Source organism: Lepidochelys kempii, chromosome 3, assembly GCF_965140265.1.
Source record: "Lepidochelys kempii isolate rLepKem1 chromosome 3, rLepKem1.hap2, whole genome shotgun sequence".
Classification (NCBI taxonomy): domain Eukaryota; kingdom Metazoa; phylum Chordata; order Testudines; family Cheloniidae; genus Lepidochelys; species Lepidochelys kempii.
The window spans coordinates 158,163,932-158,187,510 of NC_133258.1; the positions used below are offsets into that span (position 1 = coordinate 158,163,932).

Here is a 23,579-nt window from a genome sequence, read left to right on the forward strand (position 1 = left end):
TGCCCAGGCGGTCAACTAACTCACTGATACGGGGTATGCATAGAAACTGGATATCTCATTCAGCCGGCAAAAGTCATTACAAAACCTAGTGGTGCCATCAGGTTTGGGCACCAACACAGTCGGGCTTGACCATTGACTGTAGGACTCTTCGATGACTCCCAGCTCCAACATCCCTTTTTACCTCTGCCTTGATCTCCTCCCTTTTTGCTGCTGGGACCCGATAGGGCCTTAAGGTTACCTTCGCCCTAGGATCTGTGATAATGTGGTGATATGCTTCGGTGGTCCGGCCTGGTTTGGTTGAAGACATGTCCTGGTATCGGCTGATCATCTCAGTTACCTCCTCCTTCTGGTTTGGTGTCAGATCAGTGGATATCCTGATCTGCTCCTGCATATTATTTCCCTGGATCGGGGTCTCTTGGGCCACTAGACATGTCTCTCGTTAGTGCCAAGGCTTTAAGAGGTTAATGTGATAAATTTGTTCTTGTTTCCAGCATCCTGGCTGCCTCACCTTGTAGGTTACTTCCCCCACAGGGTTCAACCACCTCATAGGGCCCCTGCCAATGGGCCAAAAGCTTGCTTTCTGCCATGGGTACCAACACCATCACCCGATCCCCTAGTTGGAACTGTCGGACTTTTGCCTGGCGATTGTAATGGGTTCGCTGGGCCTCCTGTGCCTTTTCCAAATGTTCCCATACAATAGGGGTGACCCGGGCTATCCATTCTCGCATCTGCAACACACAGTCAATTATATTTCTCCCCTCGTTGGGTTCCTCTTCCCAGATTTCTTTTGCAATATCTAGTATGCCATGGGGGTGGCGTCCGTATAATAATTCAAAGGGGGAAAACCCTGTTGAGGCCTGAGGTACCTCCCGGATTGCAAACATAAGGTAGGATAGTAGGGTGTCCCAATCCTTCCCATCTCGACTTACCACTTTCCTTATCATTGCCTTGATGGTTCGGTTAAACCTTTCCACCAGCCCATCGGTCTGCGGATGATAGACTGAAGTTCTCAGGGTATGTATATGGAGCATCATACAGAGGTCCTTCATTAGCTTCGACATAAGTGGGGTACCTTGGTCTGTTAATATCTCCTTTGGTAGCCCCACTCGGGCAAAGATCCCCACCAACTCTTTAGCTATCATTTTAGAGGCCATGTTCCGCAGGGGTACGGCTTCTGGGTAGCGAGTAGCATAATCCAGAACGACAGGTATATATTGGTGGCTCCGGGCTCTCTTCTCTAGGGGTCCCGCTAGATCCATGGCTATTCGCTCAAAGGGGACCTCTATGATGGGAAGGGGTACTAAAGGTGCCCTCAAGTGGGGACCGGGACTGTGCAGCTGACACTCCGGGCAGGACGCACGGTACCTCCGCACTTCTTTATGTACTCCGGGCCAGAAGAATCATCGCAGGACCCATGCCAGCGTCTTCTCTACCCCCAAATGCCCCAAAAAGATGACAATGGGCCAGACTTAATACAGCATTCTTGTGTTTTTGAGGTACTAAGATCTGCTGTACCTTCTTTCCCTGTACTGGTGCAACCCGGTATAAGAGATTCTTCTTCATTATGAAGTAGGGTTCTGGTCCCTGGGTTTTCCCTTCCACGGGGACCTCATCTATTTCGGTCACCTCCTTCCTAATGTTGTCATACCTTGGGTCTTCAGCCTGGTCCCGTCCAAAATTTCCTCTCCCGGGGCTAATCTGCGCGAGATCTAGGGGGCCAGTCTCTGTTGCCTCTACTGGCTCAGAGGCGTTAGGGTGTGGGTCAGACTCGGGTGCTACTCCCTGCTGGGTGGCCTCCTTTTCAGCTGCTCGGGTCCGCCTACCTACGGGAGCGACCCTCTGGCTTTGGGCCAGTATTCGGGTTCCCAAGGCCTTAGCTGCCCTTCTTTCCCTTTTCATCTTTCTACACTGTCGGGGAGTGGAGAACAAATCTGGGAATATTTCAGAGAAGGTTGGAGGTTAACAGTCTACGGTGGATGCCTCACTACTTTCAGGGCTTCCCCCTTTCTCCAATTCCCCTACCCGGAGTAAGTCTCCAAACCCTGGGAAGTCCCTCCCTGTGAGCACTGGGTAAGGGAGTTTAGGGACTACACCTGCTGCTATCTCAGTAGTGTTCCCCTGAATCTCAATTTTTACTGGGATGGTGGGGTAATAACCAACTGTCCCATGGATGCATGTTATCCCCGTACACTTAGCCCAGAGCAGCTGATTACGCTTCACGAGCTTCCCTGAGACAAGCGTGATAGCACTCCCCAAATCAACCAGTGCTGTGGTCTCTACCCCATTTAGCTTCACTGGTCTAGTGTAGATCCCCACAAGGTGGATTAGGGAGCATGGGTCTGCCCAGTTCTTCAGGTTACACTGCATAGGCTCCTCGGCATTGGGACGCTGTGCAGCTATGTGTCCCCACTACCCGCAGGCGTAACATCGGTATGGAGCCCTAGGCATTCCCCAGTCTCTCATGTACCGGTTGATGACCAGAACCTCTAGTATCTCCTCCAGACTCCGGGACTCAGTTCATAACCACTTTCATGCAAGATGGATGAGGTCATATAATTGGGACTGTGGGGTTTTGTTTTCCTAGTATCTCCGCTCATGATATCGCTGGGCCCGCACTGCGGTCGTTACCCCAGATCTGGCCAGGATCTCTGCTTTCAGCTGGGGATAGTCTGCCGCAGCCTCTTCAGGCAAATCATAGTAGGCCTTCTGGGCCTCCCCACACAGGAATGGAGCAAGGATGCCAGACCACTGTTCTCGGGGCCAAGCCTCCCTCAGGCCTGTCCTCTCAAAGGCCAGGAGGTATGCCTCTACATCATCCTCCTGCGTCATTTTCTGCAGCCAATTGCTGGCCCGCATGATTTCTGTTCCATCATAGTTGAGCTCTGTGAGGGCCTTTACCTGGTTTACCAGTTCCCGCAACATAGCCTGGTCTTGAGCAGCCTGGTCCATCAGCAGGCAATTAGTCTCTTGCTGCAGCTGCTCTGCCTCCTGTTGGGCGGCTGCCTGGACACGAGTAGCCTCTTGCTCGGCAGCCGTGGCTTGTATCAGTGCCCTCACTCCTCCATTGTGGTGAAAAAAAATAAAAATAGACCCTCTTCTCCCCCCACCCCAACCCTTTTTTTTTTCTTTTTTCTTCCAAACACCCTCCTTCTTCCACCGCTCTGTGGACACCAGATCCCACTTCCAACACCAGTTGTGACAAAGCTCCTGCTCTACGTTGGTGGGTCTTGTGCTTATTGGTGGATTTGCTTGCCTTGGAGCTTCACGGCAGCCCTCAGCTTGGCCGTTTTCCTGAATTCATGGTCCAGGTCGACGAATGGAACCTCTACTCCAGGTTCCAGCCCAGGGCCCTGTGCAATGCAGCTGACTAGAGTGCCTCCTAGAACAGCTGTGCGACAGCTACAACTCCCTGGGCTACTTCCCCATGGCCTCCTCCCAACACCTTCTTTACTCTCACCATAGGACCTTCCTCCTGGTGTCTGATAATGCTTGTACACCTCAGTCCTCCAACAGTCTGCGTGCTCACTCTCAGCTCCTAGTGCCTCTTGCTCCCAGCTCCTCACACGCACACCACAAACTGAAGTGAGCTCCTTTTTTAAAACCCAGGTGCCTTGATTAGCCTGCCTTAATTGATTCTAGCAGCTTCTTGATTGGCTGAAGGTGTTCTAATCAGCCTGTCTTAATTGTCTCCAGAAGGTTCCTGATCGTTCTGGAACCTTCCCTGTTACCTTATCCAGGGAAAAGGGACCTACTTAGCCTGGGGCTAATATATCTGTCTTCTGTTACTCTCCTATAGCCATCTGACCCGACCCTGTCACGTAACCTAAATCTCCCTTGATGCACATTAAGCTAATTACTGCCAATCCTATCTTCAGTGGACGTGGAAAACGATCACTGTCCTCTTTGTAACAGCCTTTAACATGATTGAAGACTGTTAGCAGGTCCCCCCTTGGTCTTCTTTTCTCAAGACTAAGCATGCCCATTTTTTAACCTTTCCTCATAGGTCAGGTGTTCTAAAGCTTTCATCCTTTTTTCTTTCTCTCTCCTCTGGACCCTCTCCAGTTTGTCCACATCTATCTTAAAGTGAGATGCCCAAAATTGGGCACTGTTGTTTAGCTGAGACCTTATCAGTGCCAAGTAGAGCGGGGAAATTACCTCCTGTGGTTTATACACAACACTGCTCCTAACCCACCCCAGTATGATAATTGCCTTTTCTGTCACTGCATCACATTGTTGATTCTTACACAGTGTGTGATCCAATATTACCGCCAGATCCTTTTCAGCCATACTACCACCTACCCAGTTATTTTCCATGTTGTAATAGTGCAGGTTTTTTTCTCTTCTGAAGTGTAGTACTTTGCACTTGACTTGATTGAATTGCACTTTGTTAATTTCAGACCAATTCTCCAGTTTATCAAAGACACTTTGATTCTAATCCTGTCCTCCACAGTGCTTGCAACCCCTCCAAAATCGATGTCATCGGCAAATTTTATAAACATACTCTTCGCTCCATTATCCAAGTCATTAGAGAATGACTAGCAGGAAATGGATTTTTAAAGGCAGGAAGAAGCCATAAAGGGAATATTTGGTAGTTCTGAGTAGGGTTGATAAATGGATTATTGGGTGGTTTTGTCACCTGTTAATGCCTTCCTTATCTTTGAGGCAGAATAGTTTTGTGCATGGGTTCATAAACTCCAAAGTTGCAAACAGGTCTGAGTTTGTTTCAATCATTTTCCTCTTTTTTTCTGGCTAGGTGGTGAGACAAGTCACTTAACTATTGTATGTTTTTCCCAGTGTAAAAGTAATATATTTAATGACTTCACAGGATGTTGATGTTTATGTAGCCCTTTGGAAACACAAAGCTCTGTGTAAATGCAAATATTGTTATCTTTGAGTCCGTAGTCAGAAATGGATCCTTACTAGCACTCCAGGTTATCTATTTGTATTACTGTAGTGCCTGGGAGTCCTAATCATGGAGTAGGACCCTGTTGTGAAAGGTGCTGTACAAATCCAGAACAAAAAGAGAGAGGCTATGCCCCAGGTAGCTTATATCTTATTTGATGGATATTGAGCAGTTAATTTATGAAAATAGGAATAACTAGTTTCTAGGACGGAGCTATGTGCTCTTAACTGAAACATATACGTTTACTGTGGTTTTGAAACTCTTGCATATGCTCCTTGTTTAATAAATGTTTTTGAGCTACTCCTTCTAATATTTACTTCAGGAGGAATTTTAATGATCAATATTAAGTTATTTTGCTGTGTTGAGTATAATGCTTTGTTTTTATTTGTATGTCACACTTACTAAAACCTCTTGGTGATATAATAATCTCTTCTGTGCAAATAAAATCAGATAGCTGGAACAGCTCGTTTGTTTGGGGAAAATGAGATTGATGTTCTTATAATAACAGGTCCTCAGGTCCTTCTGTTAGCTCAAAATCTAATTGATTTCACTGGCAAATCCTAACTTCCTGTCCCTGAAAATAATTTTGTTTTAGTGGAGGAAAATGTGAGAAGGGGGAGGTTTTCAGTTCATAAAAAGTGATTGTGAACTTTCCTTGAAATAACTAAACAATTCACTACTGCTATTCTAAAATTCATACTTCCCCATCAGTCAACTTCCTATTTACCTCCAATCCATTCTTCCTTTGAAAAGCTATATTTCAGATTTTGATTTGAATAACAGACCCCTCAGAACCTATTTTAGTGTGGGTGAGGATAGTTTAATTTAATGTTAGTGTTACTTAAGTTCGTGACTACTTAGCAGTTTTTAATTATTAAACGATTGCACTGTGAATTACATATGTTTATACATCTATCTCAAAACACTTTTTCCAGAGAGCTCCCTTTCCTGAACCAAAGTATTGCTGTATAAATCTTGCCTAGTTGACTGAGTTACAGCTATACTGTTTCCAGTAACACTGAATTTTTTTTAATAACTCTTATTCTTTTGGTGAAAAAGAGAGCCTTATAAAATGTCTCTAATGATACATATTTGCTGAGAAAATTATAGTAATTACAAGAACATTTTTTGCATTTTAGATCATTCTAAAATATAAAGGATGAACGTTTTAGCTTTTCTTCTGGTTTCAGTAACATGAGTTCGCAGAATGAATGAACTATCAAATCTAGTGATTTATCATTCCTGCACTAAACTTGTGAAGATAATATGGTCTTGTGAACAGACTCCACAATGTGTTCTGCAAGTGATTATGGTCAATCAGTCATCCTGGCACTATTTTGCTTATGCCCCTCTTTCTTCAGTTGGTTTGAGCAAAATAGTGACACACTGATTGAGCAAACTTAATTTACTGGGAACAGATGTATCTTTTAAAAAAAATAGTAGTCATTTTGTCCCGATGATAGCACAGCTTGCAGAGAGAACCCATTTCAAAATGGCTAACTGCATTTGCTCTTTGGATGGTAGGTTATTGTTTGAAGGTCATAATATAACATTCTATAGGAAACATACCAGCCTCGTGAATTTTGTCTTTGAAATTTGTAGTGCAGCCAAATAATGCTTACTAAATATTTACAAAATAATATTGCATAGACATAACATAGCAATGTTCCCTGTCTGTTTTACCAGGTCAGCTCTTCCTATGCTGCCTCTGTTTTTTGTTGGTTGTAACTCATATGGTGTATGCTTGAATTGCCACATGAAAGCAGAATTTGACTGAAGAGTACCATAGGTCATCCTGCTTTATGGCTCGGACTCTACCAAATTCATGGTCCATTTTGATCAAATTAACAGCCAGAGGATTTTTAAAATAATAAATTTCACGGTGTTGGAACCGTGGGGGTCCCAACCCAAAAGGTGGTTGTGGTGGAGGCGGGGGCTGCAAGGCTGTTGTAGGGGGGTCGTGGTATTGCCACCCTTACTTCTGTGCTGCTGCTGGTGGCGGCACTGCTTTCAAACTGGACAGCTGCAGAACAGCAGCTGCTGGCCAGGTGCCCAGCTCTAAAGGCAGGGCTGCCACCAGCAGCAGTGCAGAAGTAAGAGTGTCATAGTATGGTATTGCCACCCTCATTTTTGCATTGCTACTGGCGGGAGCGCAGAAGTAAGGGTGACAATACCGTAGCATTCCACGCTCACTTCTGCTGGTGGTGCTGCTTTCACAGCTGAGTTTCCAGCCAACAGCCATGGAGCTTCCTCCAGAAGGTGGAGGTTCGCAGAGGTGGGTCTGACCTGGCTCTGGGAGCAGCTCCTGCAGAGGGAGAGGAAGTCCCATCGCTCCCCGGCCAGAACTAGCAGCTGGAACCCGGTGTCTGGTAGGAGCCCCCAGTCCTGCCCCTCACCTGCACTAGCCAGATTTCATGGGGGAGACCAGATTTCATGGTCCGTTATGCGTTTTTCATGGCCATGAATTTGGTAGGGCCCTCCTTATGGCAAATGTCTCTTGCTAAGAAGAGGAGGGAGTATTGTGCAGGGACTAGAATGAGAGACTCATGGATTCCAGTTCTCACTTTGATGCGTATTGTTAGATAATGTGATGTCTTGGGTGACTCGTTTAATCTTTGAACCTTCAGTTTATCCAGTTGACACCAGTCTCACAGGAGCTTGGAGTTTAATGTTTCCACAGCATTTTGAGATCTCTGAAAGGTGCTACAAGAGTTTGTATTTATTATGTAGCACTCTTTGCTTTCTAAATTTTTATTTAATCCCTTATTTGCTGTAGTATCTTTTCTGGTGCATCTACTTTACATGTGTTCTAGCTATGAAGTAGGCACCTGTGCTGCTCCCCTCAACAGTTATGATTTAAAGATTGCTAAGATAGTGCACAATTTCTCCTTTCTGTGTTACTGAACCAACCCATAGCCCAATGTCCTGGATATCTGAAGCTGTATCTATAACTTGACATCCTGTAAATACTGATCATTCAGAGCTCACGTTTGCCCTGGAGAGTTGTCCAGAGAAGAAGTGCAATAATTTATGATTTCAACACTCCTTTCATGGAAAGTTTCTGTAATTTTCTGTCACTCTTAATACTTCTGATATATTTTTAATAACAAATGCAATGTGAAAACACTGTTAATTGTAGGCAATTTAGGAGACGTGTATGCATATGACAGTGGAATGGACCAAGTATAGATATGGGGAAAAATGCCACAATTGGCAGAAAACTGTACTTGGATGTGCTGCTGGTTGTCTGCATTGTAATCACTGCAAGTCATGGAATATTTTTCCCATTAGAGTCTTGTATGTACAACTACAGATATGAAAAGAAGGTATTAAAAAGGAGTTTGGAGTGTGTGATCACACAGTCTAGTAAACTACAATCACTTTAAGTATTTTTAAAAGATACTTGTTTTTTTAAAAAATAATTTCTTTTCCTATAGGGTTTATATCAATAAAATCAGATTCACTAGCTGTACAGTAGTACTTCAATTCCCTTAGTTGAGAATAAAACTGTTTAAAACAGCCAAAAGCCTACACTTGGGTTTTTTTTTGTGCTTAGTCAATTAAAGAACAAAGTTGAAATATAAATGTTTGACTTTTCTTTCATGAGAATACAGAAGCTGATAGTTAAAGTAATGCCCTCTGTGTGAGGTATCGTCCAAACACACACATTTAAATAAAAACTATCTTTGCCTTGAAGAGTTCACAATTATGAAAAAGTATGGGATAGAAGTAGAAAACATAAATTAGCTTTTAAAATAAATATCAGTATCTATTGTTTGTCTGGATATTAATTGTCTAATTTCTTGTTGGTATCTTGGTAGGATATCTTAGAATAATTTTAAATTTGATGGAGATTTTCAAAGTAGACTAGGAGATTTAGCCATCTCTTCCATTAATTGTAATGGAAGAGATGTCTAAATCCCCTAGATTGCTTTGAAAACCTCAACCTGTGAATTATCTTCTATAGTGGTCATTTAAAGCTTCTTGAAACAGGAGTTTGTGTAGAACTTTTTCAGATGTAAGGATTTGTTTGGTTTGGACTAGACTAAAAAAAGTTAAGAATATTAATGCAAAGTCAAACACTCAAAAGTTAGGATATATCATTATCAAGGTTGCCTCTGGAACCTTAATTTGGTCCCCGATTAATATGCATTATGATATTGTCTTTAACTATGTGATCACAAACTATTTTTTTTCCACACAATCCCTTTCTGGAAAATTTCAGCCCAAATGCATAAAGTTTTTGACAACGTTAGGAATAACTGAAAACAGGGTTTTAAATGGGAAATGTTCAGCAACTCTAACAACAGTGCTACCAACCTTGCCTATTATGGTGTAGCCATAGCTATACCGTAGTTCAGGTTATATTACAGGTTTCAACTCACAGGAGTGTCTTACCTTTTTAGGGACCCCATTTGCAAGAAATTTGAAACACTCTGCAGTCTGTACTTTGCTGTACATGTTTCTTCTTCATGTGCCTATTTAGAAAATATCAGTTACTCATAGGTAATGTTTGTTTATAGAGCATTAAGGAGTAATGACTAGCAGCCACTGTGGATTTACCAAGAACAAGTCATGCCAAACCAGCTTGATTTCCTTCTTTGGTAGGTAATTGATTTGGTGGATGGGGTAAAGTGGTGGGCATAATATACCTGGACTTCAGCAAGGCTTTTGACACAGTCCCACATGACATTCTGATAAGTAAGTTGGAGAAGTGCGGGCTTTGCAGAACTACCATTAAGTGGATACATAATTGATTAAACATCTGTGAATAAAGAGTAACTATTAATGGAATGATGTAGGATTGGAGAGAGGTCTCACGTGGGGCTCCGCAGGGATCTGTTCTGGGCCTGGTGGTGTTTAACATCTTTATTAATGACCTGGATGTAGGGGTAGAGAGTATACTGATAAAGTTTCAAGCCGGCCCCCGAGATCCCGCTGGGGAGTCTGGTGCTCCAGCCGGGGTACTGGGTCGGGGGCTGCACCACGCGGCTCAGCCCCTCGATCCCAGCACGGAGCACCCTCCTACACCCCAAACCTCTCATCCCCGGCCCCACCCCAGAGTCCACACCCCCCAGCCAGAACCTGCATCCCTTCCCGCCCCCCTACCCCAGCCCAGATCCCCCTCCCGCCCTCTAAACCCCTTGATCCCAGTGCAGAGCACCCTCCTACACCCCAAACTCCTCATACCCAGCCCCACCCCAGAGCCCGCACCCCCAGCCAGAGCTCTCACCCCTCCAACACCCATCCCCAATTTTGTGAGCATTTATGGCCCGCCATACAATTTCTATTCCCCAATGTGGCCCTCAGGCCAAAAAGTGTGCCCACCCCTGCTCTAGTGACTGGTCCAAAAATGTCTATCAGTTACCTCTACCCGCTTCCGCTACAAAAGTGTGAAGTGGAGATATGAGGGTTCAGGGTTCAAATTCTGTTGCTGATCTCTCCGGAATGTTATAACTGCATGTGTTTCACACCAGTGAGAAGAATCTTTTAAACATTTTTAATATAAAAACTATGGTAATCACTAAATTATTTTGGCTAAACTATGTTGTATAGGAGTTTCACCTTTTGTCATTTGTATCACATTTGGGTTTTAGGTGTTGAATATTGAGGCATGCTTCACGCAGGGATGGGAGACCAAGAGGGGGAAGGAGCAGAGTAGGTAGATGTGGTGCTGGAGTTCAGGCATACAGCCTTCTGACATAGCTATATCTGACCGCATCCAATTTCTAAGTCCATGACAGGCTGCAGCATGTTATAGGAAGTGAGCAAACTTTTAAATACAGCAGGTTGCTCTTGGTATGTGTAGTTCAGTAACTTTTAAACAGGATGTGATGGGGTATGTAGACCCCATCCCTGGGTTGGTAAGGAGCAGGGCTTCTACTATGTGTATTCCTATCTACATTCCTGGGAAAGATGTGTGATAGGATGTGCAACCCTCATCCTGAGGTGGGTAGGGTAAGTTTTAACCCTTTTGTCCTAGGAAAGGCCATACTGATTACAGAGGCATTTAAGAAGGGGCAGACATAGCAGGAAGTAAGGGGAGCAGATCTTTCTTAAGCTTTATGCAATGTAATGAGAGTACAGTTGAGATGTAATATATGTTCAAATTATGTAGTGTAATGAGTGCCTCAGGCTTTATGTGATGTAATGAGAGTTCCAGCCCTGGAACAAGATACACTATTTGAGAGCTCTTCATGGCTACTCTCTGCGCTGGACCTAACAATGACAACAGTGCTGACAACCAGACCAGCTCCACTAACATCAGTGCCGGAACGATGCCCACTGGAACTGCAGTTTGTGGAGAGCTTTCTCCTGCTCCTTACTGGGCCACTCTTCGTCCCCCACCTTGACTGGGGAGCCATCACCTGAGAGATAAGATTGGTACTCTGAAGACTTGGTACTGAGCCCCAGAGCAGAACTGGCAATAGATGGGTCTCCCACAGTCTGGCCAGCACCAGTACAACCTACCATTATGGCCATACTGGCTTTGAGGCCCCCCATCCCACAGATTCTGGAGTGTGGCTCCTTTCTAGATCTTGGCAAAAAGGAGGAAAAGTATGGTCACCAATGGTGGTGTTGGCTGGAGCACCCTCACCAGAACCAGGAGGAAACCTCCTGAAGATGCTGCAGAGGTAGTTAGGAAGACATAGCAACATTTCCTGCCTAAAGAATCCTGTTCATCCTCAGATGAAGCAATCACTGTGGCCTGACACCTGGCTGTTGATAACTTCTGGACTTTCCAGGGGCTATTGTCAGTTCCTCTGCACCCATAAGAATTGCTCTCCCAAAGAGTTTATGGCACACCCTGGCCTTGCTCCCCTTGACCTCAGTGCATGTGGAAGAGTGCTACCGGGTCCCATCCAAGGCCTTCAAGCACATTTTATACACATCCACAGTTGAGGACTTGGCCTTTGAAGGTGTGGACTTATATATCACATTAATGGATGACGCACTACATTCTCTGAGAAATTCTAGAGTGACAGTCAGATCCTTGGGCATGTATATCCCAGCACTGTACCATAAGTTTTCCAGTGCCACCTCAGAGATGGAGAATGCCATCTTTCTGTCTGTCAGCAGCCTCAGTATTCTTGCAGAAATTGACCCTGCTATTCACATAGGAGCCTGCCACCATCTCTTCCATCATGCATTAACCTCCCTATGAAGAGCAGCAAGTTTGACAAGATAATCAGGAGCTACACCAAAACCACCTTGGAGCTGACCTCCAGAAACCAGCTTGCCCCTTTTCATCAGGCATGGATGCACACTGCAGCTGACAAATGGGTATTGAGCATTGTTGTCCATGGCTATGCCATTCTGTTAGATTCCTTGCCTCCTACTGACCCTCTTTCCCCATTTCTATTCAGGGACCCTCCTCATGAGTCTTTTGCAAATGGAAGTGGCCTCATTACTTCATTAGGAGCTGTAGAACAGGTTTCAAGGTGTACAGGGGGAGAGGTTTGCACTCCTGATACTTAGTCATTCTGAAGAAGAAAAGGATTCTTTGTTCTCTCCTTGACCTAAGAAAGCTAAACAAATACATATGCCACCTCAGATTCAGGATGGCAATACTTTCCTCCATTATTCCGTCCCTTCAAGCTCAGGACTGGTTTGTGGCTCTCAACTTATAGAACACATATTTCCACATCGCCACCCACCCAACCCCCAGGAAATACTCAGCATTCATAGTGGGGCCAAACCATTATCAGTACAAGATACCACCCTTCAGACTCTCCAGGGTACTGAAGGTTTTTATAAAATGCCTACCCATAGGGTCAGCCCACCTAAGGAACCAGGGTGTGTACTGCTACCCGTATCTGAATGATTGGCTGATGGGAGGAAGATCACATCAGGAAGCTTTGATAGGCTTCAGCTGTGCCCTTCTAATGTTCACCTGGCTGGGACTCCCGGGATGAGAGACTGTTTCTCTTAGTTCACCATCATAGACAATAGAGTTCATAGGCGCCAGGAAAAATTCCACCATAGGAAGGAGATACTTTTACTCTAAGATTCCTTACTCTCTGGTTGTTACCAAATACTGTGACTTCACACCCACTGATGACAGTGTGGACCTGCCTTATGTTGTTAAGCCATATGTGATGCTGCTTGCCACACTTTGCCTGAGACCTGAGGTCTGGCTCAGGTTGATCTAGTCCCCCGTGAAGTATCACTGTGCAGTAGTAGTTTCATCCTTCCTCATGCAAAATTCCTTCTCACATGGTTTTGGAATTCCATTTGAATCAGTCAACTTCCTTGTGTCTTAAGGCCATATTCCATGCAGACAGAGAAGAAACTCCACACCTTGGCCATATTCAGGGTTCTTCGATACTGTACTGACAGGAGCAAATCTTTCAGACTATCCCCATGTCTGTTTATGTGCTGGCCAGTCTAAAGGTCATGCAATTTAATCCCAAAAACTTTCTAAATGGGATAATACATTGTATCTCTGTGCTACCAGCTAACTGGTGTACCTCTCCCACTGTTAAAGCTCACTCCACCAGAGCTCAAGCAGCATCCCAGTAATGCTTCTGCAATGTGCAGTATCTGAAATCTGCAAAGTTACTATGTGAAGCAGTCCAGTCATGTTTGTTAAGCATTATACACAGAATCTGGCTGCAAGGTCAGATGCCAGGTTTGGGAGACCTTCATTCTATCATCAACTAATGCAGCTGATACTCCTCATGCTCTGCATCCTCAAGAGCAGTGGTTCCCAAACTTCAACGATCCGCGAACCCCCTCCTAAAGATGAATATTTCCAGGGATTTTCTCCCTTACTTGAGCATAAATTATAGAAGCAGTGATCTTGGAAATAATTTAATTTTTTTTGACACACGCTTATTACACACTATTTATTATTACGTTATTATTCATTACATTATTTTATTACATTATGAAAACGGCAACACTCTTCCAAGATTTCACTGTTGTAGCTCATATCCCTTTGATTAAACCTCCTACATGTTTCATCAAGGAGTACCAGACGTGAAACAGCATGAAGGTATTTAAGAAGCCAACTCAAATAAATAAAGAATTCCTCCCACGAGCATTTGGGTCTTGAGCAGTCCAGGCAAACAACGCATGACTACAACATAGCTTAAATGTGTTCTGACAGGAAGTCATGGTCAGGGGGGTCGGACTGCCGACCCCCGCGCCTGGGGTCCCTAGGAACAGTTCTGTCCGCCATTATAGAATTTTTTTTTCTGAGAACCCCCTGATATATTTCACAAACCCCGAGGAGTTCACAGTTGGGAACCACTGCTCAAGAGGATACTGCTATACACACTGACACATACTCAAAGAGGACAGTTACTTATCCTACAGTAACTGTGATTGTTAGAGATGTTTAGTCAGTGTGGATCCCAAGACCCTCACTCCATTCCCACTTCTGGAGTCCTCAGCTAACATGGGCTTTGAATTTTGAGGGAGGGTCTACCTCCCTCAAGCAGGATCCATATCTCAAAGAACCACAGTTACTGTAAGGTAAGTAACTGTTCTTTTCTATGCTTTTAAGGCTTTGTGTTGGTGGAGTGGATCCTGATGCAACGTTACCTGTAATTAAACATAGCTTTTTGTTAATAAATAAATGGTTGGTCGTCTTTCTTGATAGAAGTTTGTGTACAGGAAATGTAATCCACGTGGACTATGAAGAAACCATTTATGTATATCACAAGGAGAGAAATGGAAAGGCATAATGTGGTCCCTATGTTTTATGTATGGTATTTTTTCCCCTCAATTTTTTTCCAGTTTACACTGGCAAAAACAGCATACAGTTCCATTTAGAATTGTGGTTTTCATGCAACTTTTGGCAGACAGGCAGTCACCTTTGGATTCAGGTCATTTAGCTCTTGGAAATGAACTGTCTTTCGCATTGTAATGCAGTCAAGGTTGTCATGGAGTAGTTCTTGAAGGAAATATAGGGCTGCATGAGAAGAAAAAGCCTTAGATGTACTGTCAATATTTTTATGTCAAGACAAAAAACATATATTTGGATGAGACTGGGTTTTTGGACAACAGTTGGATATGATTTTCTTGTAGATGACATAGAATTCAAGTACTTGAACCAGTTAATTTTCACCTAATGCCAATATTTGCTATCAGTGTAAACAAATCCCTTTAGTGCTGACTGTTACCTGTTCAGAAAAACAAGTGCTTTTAACATTGTGAAGTCTTAATAGGTTAGGAGTGGAGAGATGAAGATATTGCAAGTACAGGTAGTCCAAATGGATTAATTCTAAATTATTGTGTGGAAATAATTTCCCATACCAGAAATAAACTCACATCAGGATGCCCTGGAGGGCAACCTGAAACATGAATGTTAAATGAAAAAAGACATCTTCTCAGGAAAACTGTAGATGCAGTTCAGAAGTTGCACTAGTTCATGTACTGAGCTGTTACTTAGATTTTTTTTTTTTTTTAATTATGGTATTCATAAGGCACTAAGTCAGGAAGGACAGGAATACCCTCCTCTATAAATACTATACTGGGTTTTCTGCTGTAGTAGTAAAGCTGGCATCAGGTACTTTTTAAAAAACCTCAGGCTAGAGCAAAATGTTTTTTAAAAAACTGTAGTAATAAACACATTTTCAGACCCCAGAAAAACATTTGACTCTTATAGAACCAATGCTGCTGCCTTCTTGTGTAAACGTTCCATCTTCTAGGTGTCAGATGCATTCTTTAAACAAAACAGTGTTCAGTTTGCACCAGATATTCAGCAAATATCCTGTTGTGCTGCCTCAACATAACCAGCCAGTTTTTTAATATTTCTGGCTAGGTTTTTTTTTTGTTTAATTTTGTGACTTTTTTAAATATCAAAATATAAAAGTGAATGTGTATCATTGAAATTTTCCTTCTCTTACTGTTTTTGCAGAATCTAGATATGAAATTACACTTTTTAAAAAGTAAGAGTAAGGAATGAAAACATTTGTCCACTGTATGTTTTCAACGTGGGCTTTCTGTGCTATCTTCTCCTGTCCTACACATTTTATTCCAGGTGTTTATTCCACTTTATTTAGGTGCTGATATGCTATCTAAACAATTGCCCTGTTCTTTTAAGGTCGTGGTAAATCTCTTCAGAGGCATCTGTTTTTCTATATCATTGTACAAAATCCTCTTTTAGAGAAACAGTATACTTATCACAAGATATTGTACTCCAAATTTGTACATACACTTGTTATTTTTCAAATAGAGATTGTAAGTGCTTAAAGCTTTTTGCTTTTTTTTATGTCCTTTAAAACGATCAGGACGTAAAACAGATGTTCAACATTTGAAATGCCTTTTGAGTTTTTAGGAGAAATAAGCAAATCTGGCTTGTTCAGTTATTTTGCAGAATTGAAATCCATAAAAATGCCTAATCAATAATTTAAAAAAATAAATAAAAATTAATTCCAGCCCATCCCTATTTTCCCCATACATTTTATGCATGCACCAGAGTGCGTACTTGATGTATGCAATGATTGCCTTCTAACTGGAGCTTCCCCCCTGACCACAATTTCTTACACTATAGTCACCCAAAGCTTTCCTCAATCTGCTAATATTTCTTTATTCTAAAAAGTGTTATGCCCATTTTCCAGCAAAATTGTAGTTGCATCAGTGCTACCAGCGATGTAAGCCCAGTGGTAGAGCCAGGTGCATGTATTTGCATCAAGTCAACTAACCCTGCTCAGTCACACACTTGTTGAGTCACTGAAAGTCTCCTCCTCCCCGCTCCCTCCCCCTTTGGCTTGTACCCTTCTTGTTTATACTTTTTAGGTCCCTTTGTTTAGGTGTGAACATCCTTGATTACCACTTTAGACCGGAAGTCATCGCCTATCAGTATATGGACAACCATATTTTCTCAATCACAACACAATTGAGTAAGCTTTTACTCTGAATTCTTTTTATGTTTTTTATATTTTTTTTAAAACTAATGTATGTATAATTTTAATTGAGTTCTGGACCCTCAGTATGTTTTTGACATGGACCAGATCAAAAGATGTTTGCTCACATTAAAGCGTGAATATACAATAAAACAGCATCTAAGTGTCTGCTACTGCCTTCCATAACATGCACATGTGTTTCTTCCCTATTGAATAAGGTCTGTTAACATTTACATAGCTTTTCTTGTCTCTGACTAGGTTAGCCTCTTTCCCCAGGGCCCTAAGGCAATCTGTTTTCCCTTGCTTAGTTGATAGTTTAGAGAACAGCATACCCACACAGTCTAATACCCCTTTGCTATTTTTATATTTCATATCAAATGTTTTTTCTCTTGGATGATACCTAGTCTGTCACATTTCAAAAACTCAGTTGGATATCCAACTAGTAAACAATACGTTGTATCCTTTGAGACATGTCTAAGGAATTATATTGTACTCTTTGTACTTTTAGCCACAGAGTGTATCTGCTTATGATGCAAATAAGACTTTTTTGGGTGTGTGTGGGTTTTTTGTTTGTTTGTTTGTTTTTTTTAAATGGTGGTATTGGGAGTCACACTGTGTCTAGGTATTACTGCCATACAAAAGTCAAAATCAAAACAATTCCTTATTTGGCTCAAAATAGGAAATATTTGAGGATATTTGGGAAAACATGGAACACTTTATTTTTATAAATAGGTCAGTCATCTCATTTATAATGGAACACAATTTGAGGTATACCAAGCAATTCCTAAGATCATTACATATTAAATACATAATTTTACATTTCTACTTAAGTGGGAGCTGTAGTGAAAATCCACATATTATATAATATTTATTAATCTCTTATAAACTCAATTTAACCTAAGAACAAGTACAGAGTAAACAGTGAAAGCTATGAGACAGGTCTTTCAGGACATTCCCTTGGGTGGAGGAAGGATGTGAATGAAAACCAACTCCTACATAGATTATTTTGTCTCTGATAGAGAACTTAGAAAAATTGAGACCACAGAGTAAAACTAGGTATTTAGTGCACCATATTTAAGTGGACACACTGACTATCTAGCTTTAAAAATAAAAGTTATGAGTGGTTTAAGATAGTACTTTGAATCCTATTGCTAAATTTTGTGGTTTTACAATGACACTTTCCTATTAAAAATTTTAATCACTTCTATTGCTATGTGAGACCCACACATACAAAAGAAGAAATCGACTGACTATACAGAGCAGTCAGTGAAAATTACTAGATATGAAGTGTTGCCAAATGTACAAAGCAAACTGACTTTTTTTCACTATTCACTTTATACAGTAATCTTAGGTGTTACTTTTAACAGTAAGTTTTAAGAAAAATTAATGTACTTTTAAAGTTGTCTATGTCCCTTGAAAGTGACAGTTCTGAGCTCCGGCTGCAAATTTCAGAGTTTAAGATAAATGTGTTAGACATAATTAGTAAAAAATTTACATTCGGTCCAAGGAATTTACATTTGATCTGAGATGACAAGCTAAAATGTGGAAAGTAAATTTCAGTGCAACTTGAGGAACAAATTTTTATCTTCATACTGTCAGTATGGTGATAAGCTTCTGATGTTTTTTCTCTCCTGTTTTTCGTTTCCAGTGTTCTTTTTAGGTGAGTTTTTGAATTCTTTGAGTCTTTTCCCCTTTTCCCAACAGTGTTTGTTTATTGTCTCAGAGAATCTCAAATTTGGGAGCCTATTCAAAGCTTATTGAATACATGTGTTTAGTGTTAAGTCTCATCATATGTAAAACCTTTATTTTTGCATTCCAGTTGAACTTTCATCCATTTCAAATAAATCTGTTCTGGGAATACACAAATTAATTTGTTGCAGTTTTCATTTGCTATATTGTGTTATGGAGCTTGTTTTGTTTTGCTAGAAAGAAAAAAAAATAGGTAACTCCATGTGTTCTCTGTCCTACTTTCCTGTGCCGTTTTGTAATTTGAAAGTTGAACTACATTCACTTCTAATCTTCACTCACAGGTCCAACATTGCCTCGACAGAATTCACAACTCCCCCCACAAGTGCAAAATGGCCCATCACAAGAAGAGTTGGAAATCCAGAGAAGGTAAGATTTTTAGCAAACAAGGGTACATTAATGGCGTATTTACCTGGTTTTGATACTCAGCTATGGAGAGAGATACCAATAGAACTTAATTTTACATTGTAATAGCAATGACCTAGATTTATTGTGCATTAACTGTACCATGTAGATTTAATATTGAAAAGTAAAATGTGTGTTCCTTGAAATAATATACCTGAACATTTTTCAACAAGCTTTACAATCCTCTGAATCAAAATATAATATTATTAGTTATTTGACTTGGTTCTTTTGTCTTAACTCTCAAATGGTGCCCCATTGCTTTCCTTCTCGTGAAGTTTCTTTCTTAGGGGAAAAGACTGGGCCCATCTTGTAGTTCCTTTCTCCTGTCAGTTCGTCCCGTGGGAGAACCCTCATTTGTGCTTCTCAAGTAGTCCTGGGAAACTGTCTTCAGCTGGGGTAGTTTCTTTAGTTGAGCCTACTTAACAAACACAGTCCCACCTCTTGCAGACTCTTACTTCTAAGTCTGTGCAAACATAGCAATGTCTTCCCTCCAGTTGGTCTCTTGCACCAGTAATTACTGTAACAAGATTTCCTGGCTCCTACCTCAGAGCCTGGGCCCTCAAGGACTGTCCTCTTGTCCATTTAGTTTTCGGAACAATTTCTTTCACCAGTACCTCCTGTGGCAGTCCGTTGGGAGCACCAGCCCAGGCATTTAGCTTCCTGGAGTACGTTGCAGTCCCCTTTCTGGATTCCTGCTGTCCTCTTCTCTCAGGGTCAGCTAATTAAGTTCCACCTCTTTCCTCGGGTGCAGGTGGTGGTTTGACTAGGTAGCCATGCCAGCTCCAGGCATTCTGATCCAGAGGATTGTTATCCCTTATTCCTTCACACACAGTTACATTCTTTAAAGGCTCTATATTCCCAATATCAGTTAGAAGACTTTTTAGAAAAATGAATGCTCAAAGTCTCCTAATGCTCAATTGGTTCATTATAATTTACTGATGTACCCAGTACTTACGTTGCAGTACAATTTCAACCATTCATAAAAATAAGAGCCTATTTTTAAATCTAACTTTTTTAGTATTTACAGCCATTTAAATTTTTTATTTAAACAAAGTAAATCATTTTCTAATTGGTATAATCTGCTGGTAACTTTAGTCTTACAAACTTTTTAATTGAAGCTCACATTTTGATAAATTCACTTTTTAAAATAGTACCACAATAACCCAGCAGCTTAAATGGCATCAGAGAACTTCCAGGCACGTTTGCTGAAGATGTCATCAAGAGCCAATCTGTTAAAGGAGGCATAGAACAGAAATGTAATAATGTTGACAAAGGGAAATAGATTAGCTATGTCGGAAATTCCACCTTCAAGGGCTTATCTATATTATGGTGTTTTTATTTCATTTTCCCCACCAGTGCAGCTACATTGGTATGAAAAACAAGCGACTTGCAGTGGTACAGCTTACCCTTTCCAAATCATTTCTTACACTGTTGCAGCTGTACCAGTGTGAAAACCTAGTGCAGATAAATATTGGGTCAGGGATCCACCAGTCTGGACAACATAGACCTTCCTGGCATTGGCCAGTCACTAAGGTAGTGATTACCAGTAGGAATATTGGGAGAATTCAGTACCACAACTTTCAACCAGACTGATTTATTCTCCAGTCCAAGTCTCTGTTTTTAAATACTGTACCTTCATTCTTGAACTTTAGATATCTCTGCCTATTAACATTCTCTGTCAGTCAGTAAAGAGTGACAGGGAGGGTACTTTCTCCATAGAAAGAAGTAAAGGATTAAAATGCAATGGGGACTGAATAGCCCCCTTTCTGGTTGTGATCCCTCACAGGCAGGGGTAGTCAATAGGCAGACCGCCGTCCAAATTTGGAGTGCAAGATGCTTTTGAGTGGATTGCAAGGACAGAGGAGATGTGTGGGCGAGGCATGGGGCTCACTTGTTCTCTTTCCCTCCCAGGGGAAATATTGACAACAGGATACAATATTTCCTAACCTTTCCAGTTCGGGGTATGCCTTGTATAACTTTTTTCTTAAACCAAAATAGTGTTTTTCAGTGGAATTTAGGAAACAAGTTAAATGTTAAACCTTCAATATCAAGTAATTAACAATGAAATACCAATTTAACACTTATGGATTTAATTCTAGTCTTGTTTTTTTTGCATGCATCTTATGTATGAAGTAGTGAACAGAAACAGATAGTTCTAGTTAAAAAACTAGAAGAGGAGTTCAGTTCTATTTATTGTACTCTTCTTGTTTGTGTCTAACTTATTTCCATTTTCAAGTTTGGTGCCTTGTGGACTTTTTTTTTTTTTAAAGAACTTTCAGTGTGTGTTTACTTATACGCTGATGGCTTTACTACCTGCAGCAAAAAGGGCTGGAAAAGCATTGCATTTTGGTCACGTTTCCACAGAGGCAGCTTTAGCATGGGTTCAGGGATTCAGCTGCACCCAAAGAAATCATGAAACCAAAGGTACCAGACCTGAGTGGCACTGCGATCATTTATGCTGGGTTCCAATTCCACTCACTCAAATTTGGCCCAGCTGCCCCTCGATCATGATAGAGGGCAGCCGGGCCAAACCCGAGTAGTGCTGTGTACCCGTGTGCCAGGTTGCAATGCCAGCAGGCTCACTCTCCAGCCCTTTCCCTCCACACTGAGCTCAGATGAGGGTGCTGCTGTGGGTGGTCAGTGCCCCCTCAACTCAAAACTTATGTCCAAGAAGAGTCCACTTATTGAATCGGAAGACTACACGTACCCTTGCTTTTTTCAATGATTTCAAGATAATTTTGAAAACTCATAATTTTGTGAAATATTTGACTAGAATGTGTAATTCTAAATCCTTCTGCAGTTTTTCTTTAGTAAATACATTATTTAAACTGAATATAATTGTTAACTTTAAACTTGAGGTGTACAATTGTTTGTGTTAACATCTTTTAAATTCCCACAGACTTTCTTGTCATAATAAAAAGCCACCAAAATATTCAGGAAAAGTCTTTTGTATAATTGAGGGAACAATGAACATTTAAGAAAGGTGTTCTACATCAGTAGTTCTCAAACTTTTGTACTGGTGACCCCCTTCACATAGCAAGCCTCTGTGTGCAACCCCCCATATAAATTAAGATAAAAACACTTTTTAAAAATATATTTAACACCATTATAAATACTGGATGCAAAGCGGGGATTGGGGTGGAGACTGACAGCTCACGATCCCCCATGTAATAACCTCGCGACCCCCTGAGGGGTCCCAACCCCCAGTTTGAGAACCCCTATTCTGCATGCATTTTGAACGTATCAAGATATGTACACTACAGTGCTTGTAGTGTAGACACTTGCTACACTGACAGAAGGGGTTTTTCTGCCACTGTAGTAAATCCACCCCCTCAAGAGAACTTAGCAGTTTCTTTACCAGGACTTAGGTTGGCTTAACTACATCTCTCAGGGGTGTGACTTCTTACACCCCTGAGTGACATAGCTAGGTTGACCTAAACTTTTAGGCATAGACCAGACTTACAAATGTCCAGCACTTCCAGCCTCTCTAAAACCTCCCTCCCAATCTGCAGGGCCACCATTTGGATGGACAGTTTACCAAAGGTTTTCTATGACAAATGTGGTCATTAAAGAGCACATGGTAAATTTGCAGAAGAATAAAGGTGCTAGTCCCAGAGGCCTGTCCTAGTTGGATAATGAAACTTTGCCTATCTAAATTCACCCTAGAGTTTGTGTGTTAATCTGCTATAATAATTCAAATGGTCTTCAACTGCTGTGTAATGCTGCTATGAGCTATTGCTGCTCCTTACCCCAGAGATAGTTGAATTCCACTGTGGGTTAATTATATGTATTTGAGATAGAGGCAGAGGTGAAAGTAAGCCTTTACGGCATACCAGTAAGAAAGTGGCCACTGGTACAGGCCAGTACACAGTTGATGTTAGAGGGATGCCTTTAAATCGCTGCTGGAGCCCGGGGCACATGGCTGGGAAGTGCTGAAGGGCTGGCTGGGGGAGTCTGGCCCCAGCCCTGACCCTTCTGCCTGAGGCCGCCTCTCTCCCCCAACCCCTTGCCCAGGACCCCAGCCGTCCTGCGTACGTAAGTCCTTTAAGTTATTTTCAACCATAGATAGGAAAAATGGCATATTTAAGTATTTTCAGCCAAGAGCTATATAAATGTCTCAGATTGACTTCCCGTCTACAAATAACAAGGGAAGGTTTCTCTCGCAAATCTTTAATCAAAAAATTATATAACCAGATTTATTAATCATAGGTGTACTTCTTAATACCTGCTGTTCACTTCAGTTAGGAGTATTAAGATTCCTTTTTGTGCTTTTATAATACACTGGGCTACAGCAACCAACATTTTACCTATTGAATTCCAAAGCAGAACTAGTGAAGATGTTATCTCTAGTCAGGCAGCTGTTCAGCCTTTCTTTGCATTGATTTGAAAGGACAGAATTAGCAGATACATTTTAGTGCTCAAGAATTGAGGATGCTAAACACCTGGCAAGATTGGGACATTAGTGACTGAGATTAAAACTGTTCAAGGTGAAAGAACATATTTTAGTAATGTGAAACATTTGGATGAGCTACAAAATAAAATGTAATAAAGAATTTTAATTACATATGTATACTGAATGTTTTCTCTTTGGTGTATAATAGATTTATAATCTCATCCTCTTAAGGCTCAAATGCTTTTAAATTCTTTTACTTTAAACTGTGTACTTGATA

The 23,579-nt window shown here is 41.6% G+C and overlaps 1 protein-coding gene across 18 annotated transcripts in view; it reads left to right on the top strand.

Annotated features, from left to right (window-relative positions):
• Positions 1 to 23,579, top strand: part of ENAH (ENAH actin regulator) — a 144,754-nt gene that overhangs the window by 74,625 nt on the left and 46,550 nt on the right. For 10 of the 18 annotated variants that reach the window (XM_073338722.1, XM_073338726.1, XM_073338724.1 and 7 more), the window contains exons 4-5: positions 16,666 to 16,755; positions 18,789 to 18,873. In XM_073338722.1, coding sequence (XP_073194823.1) covers positions 16,666 to 16,755; positions 18,789 to 18,873 — 175 coding nt within the window. The remainder of the gene's footprint in view (positions 1 to 16,665; positions 16,756 to 18,788; positions 18,874 to 23,579) is intronic. The other 8 variants (XM_073338727.1, XM_073338730.1, XM_073338731.1 and 5 more) reach the window with 1 other exon arrangement.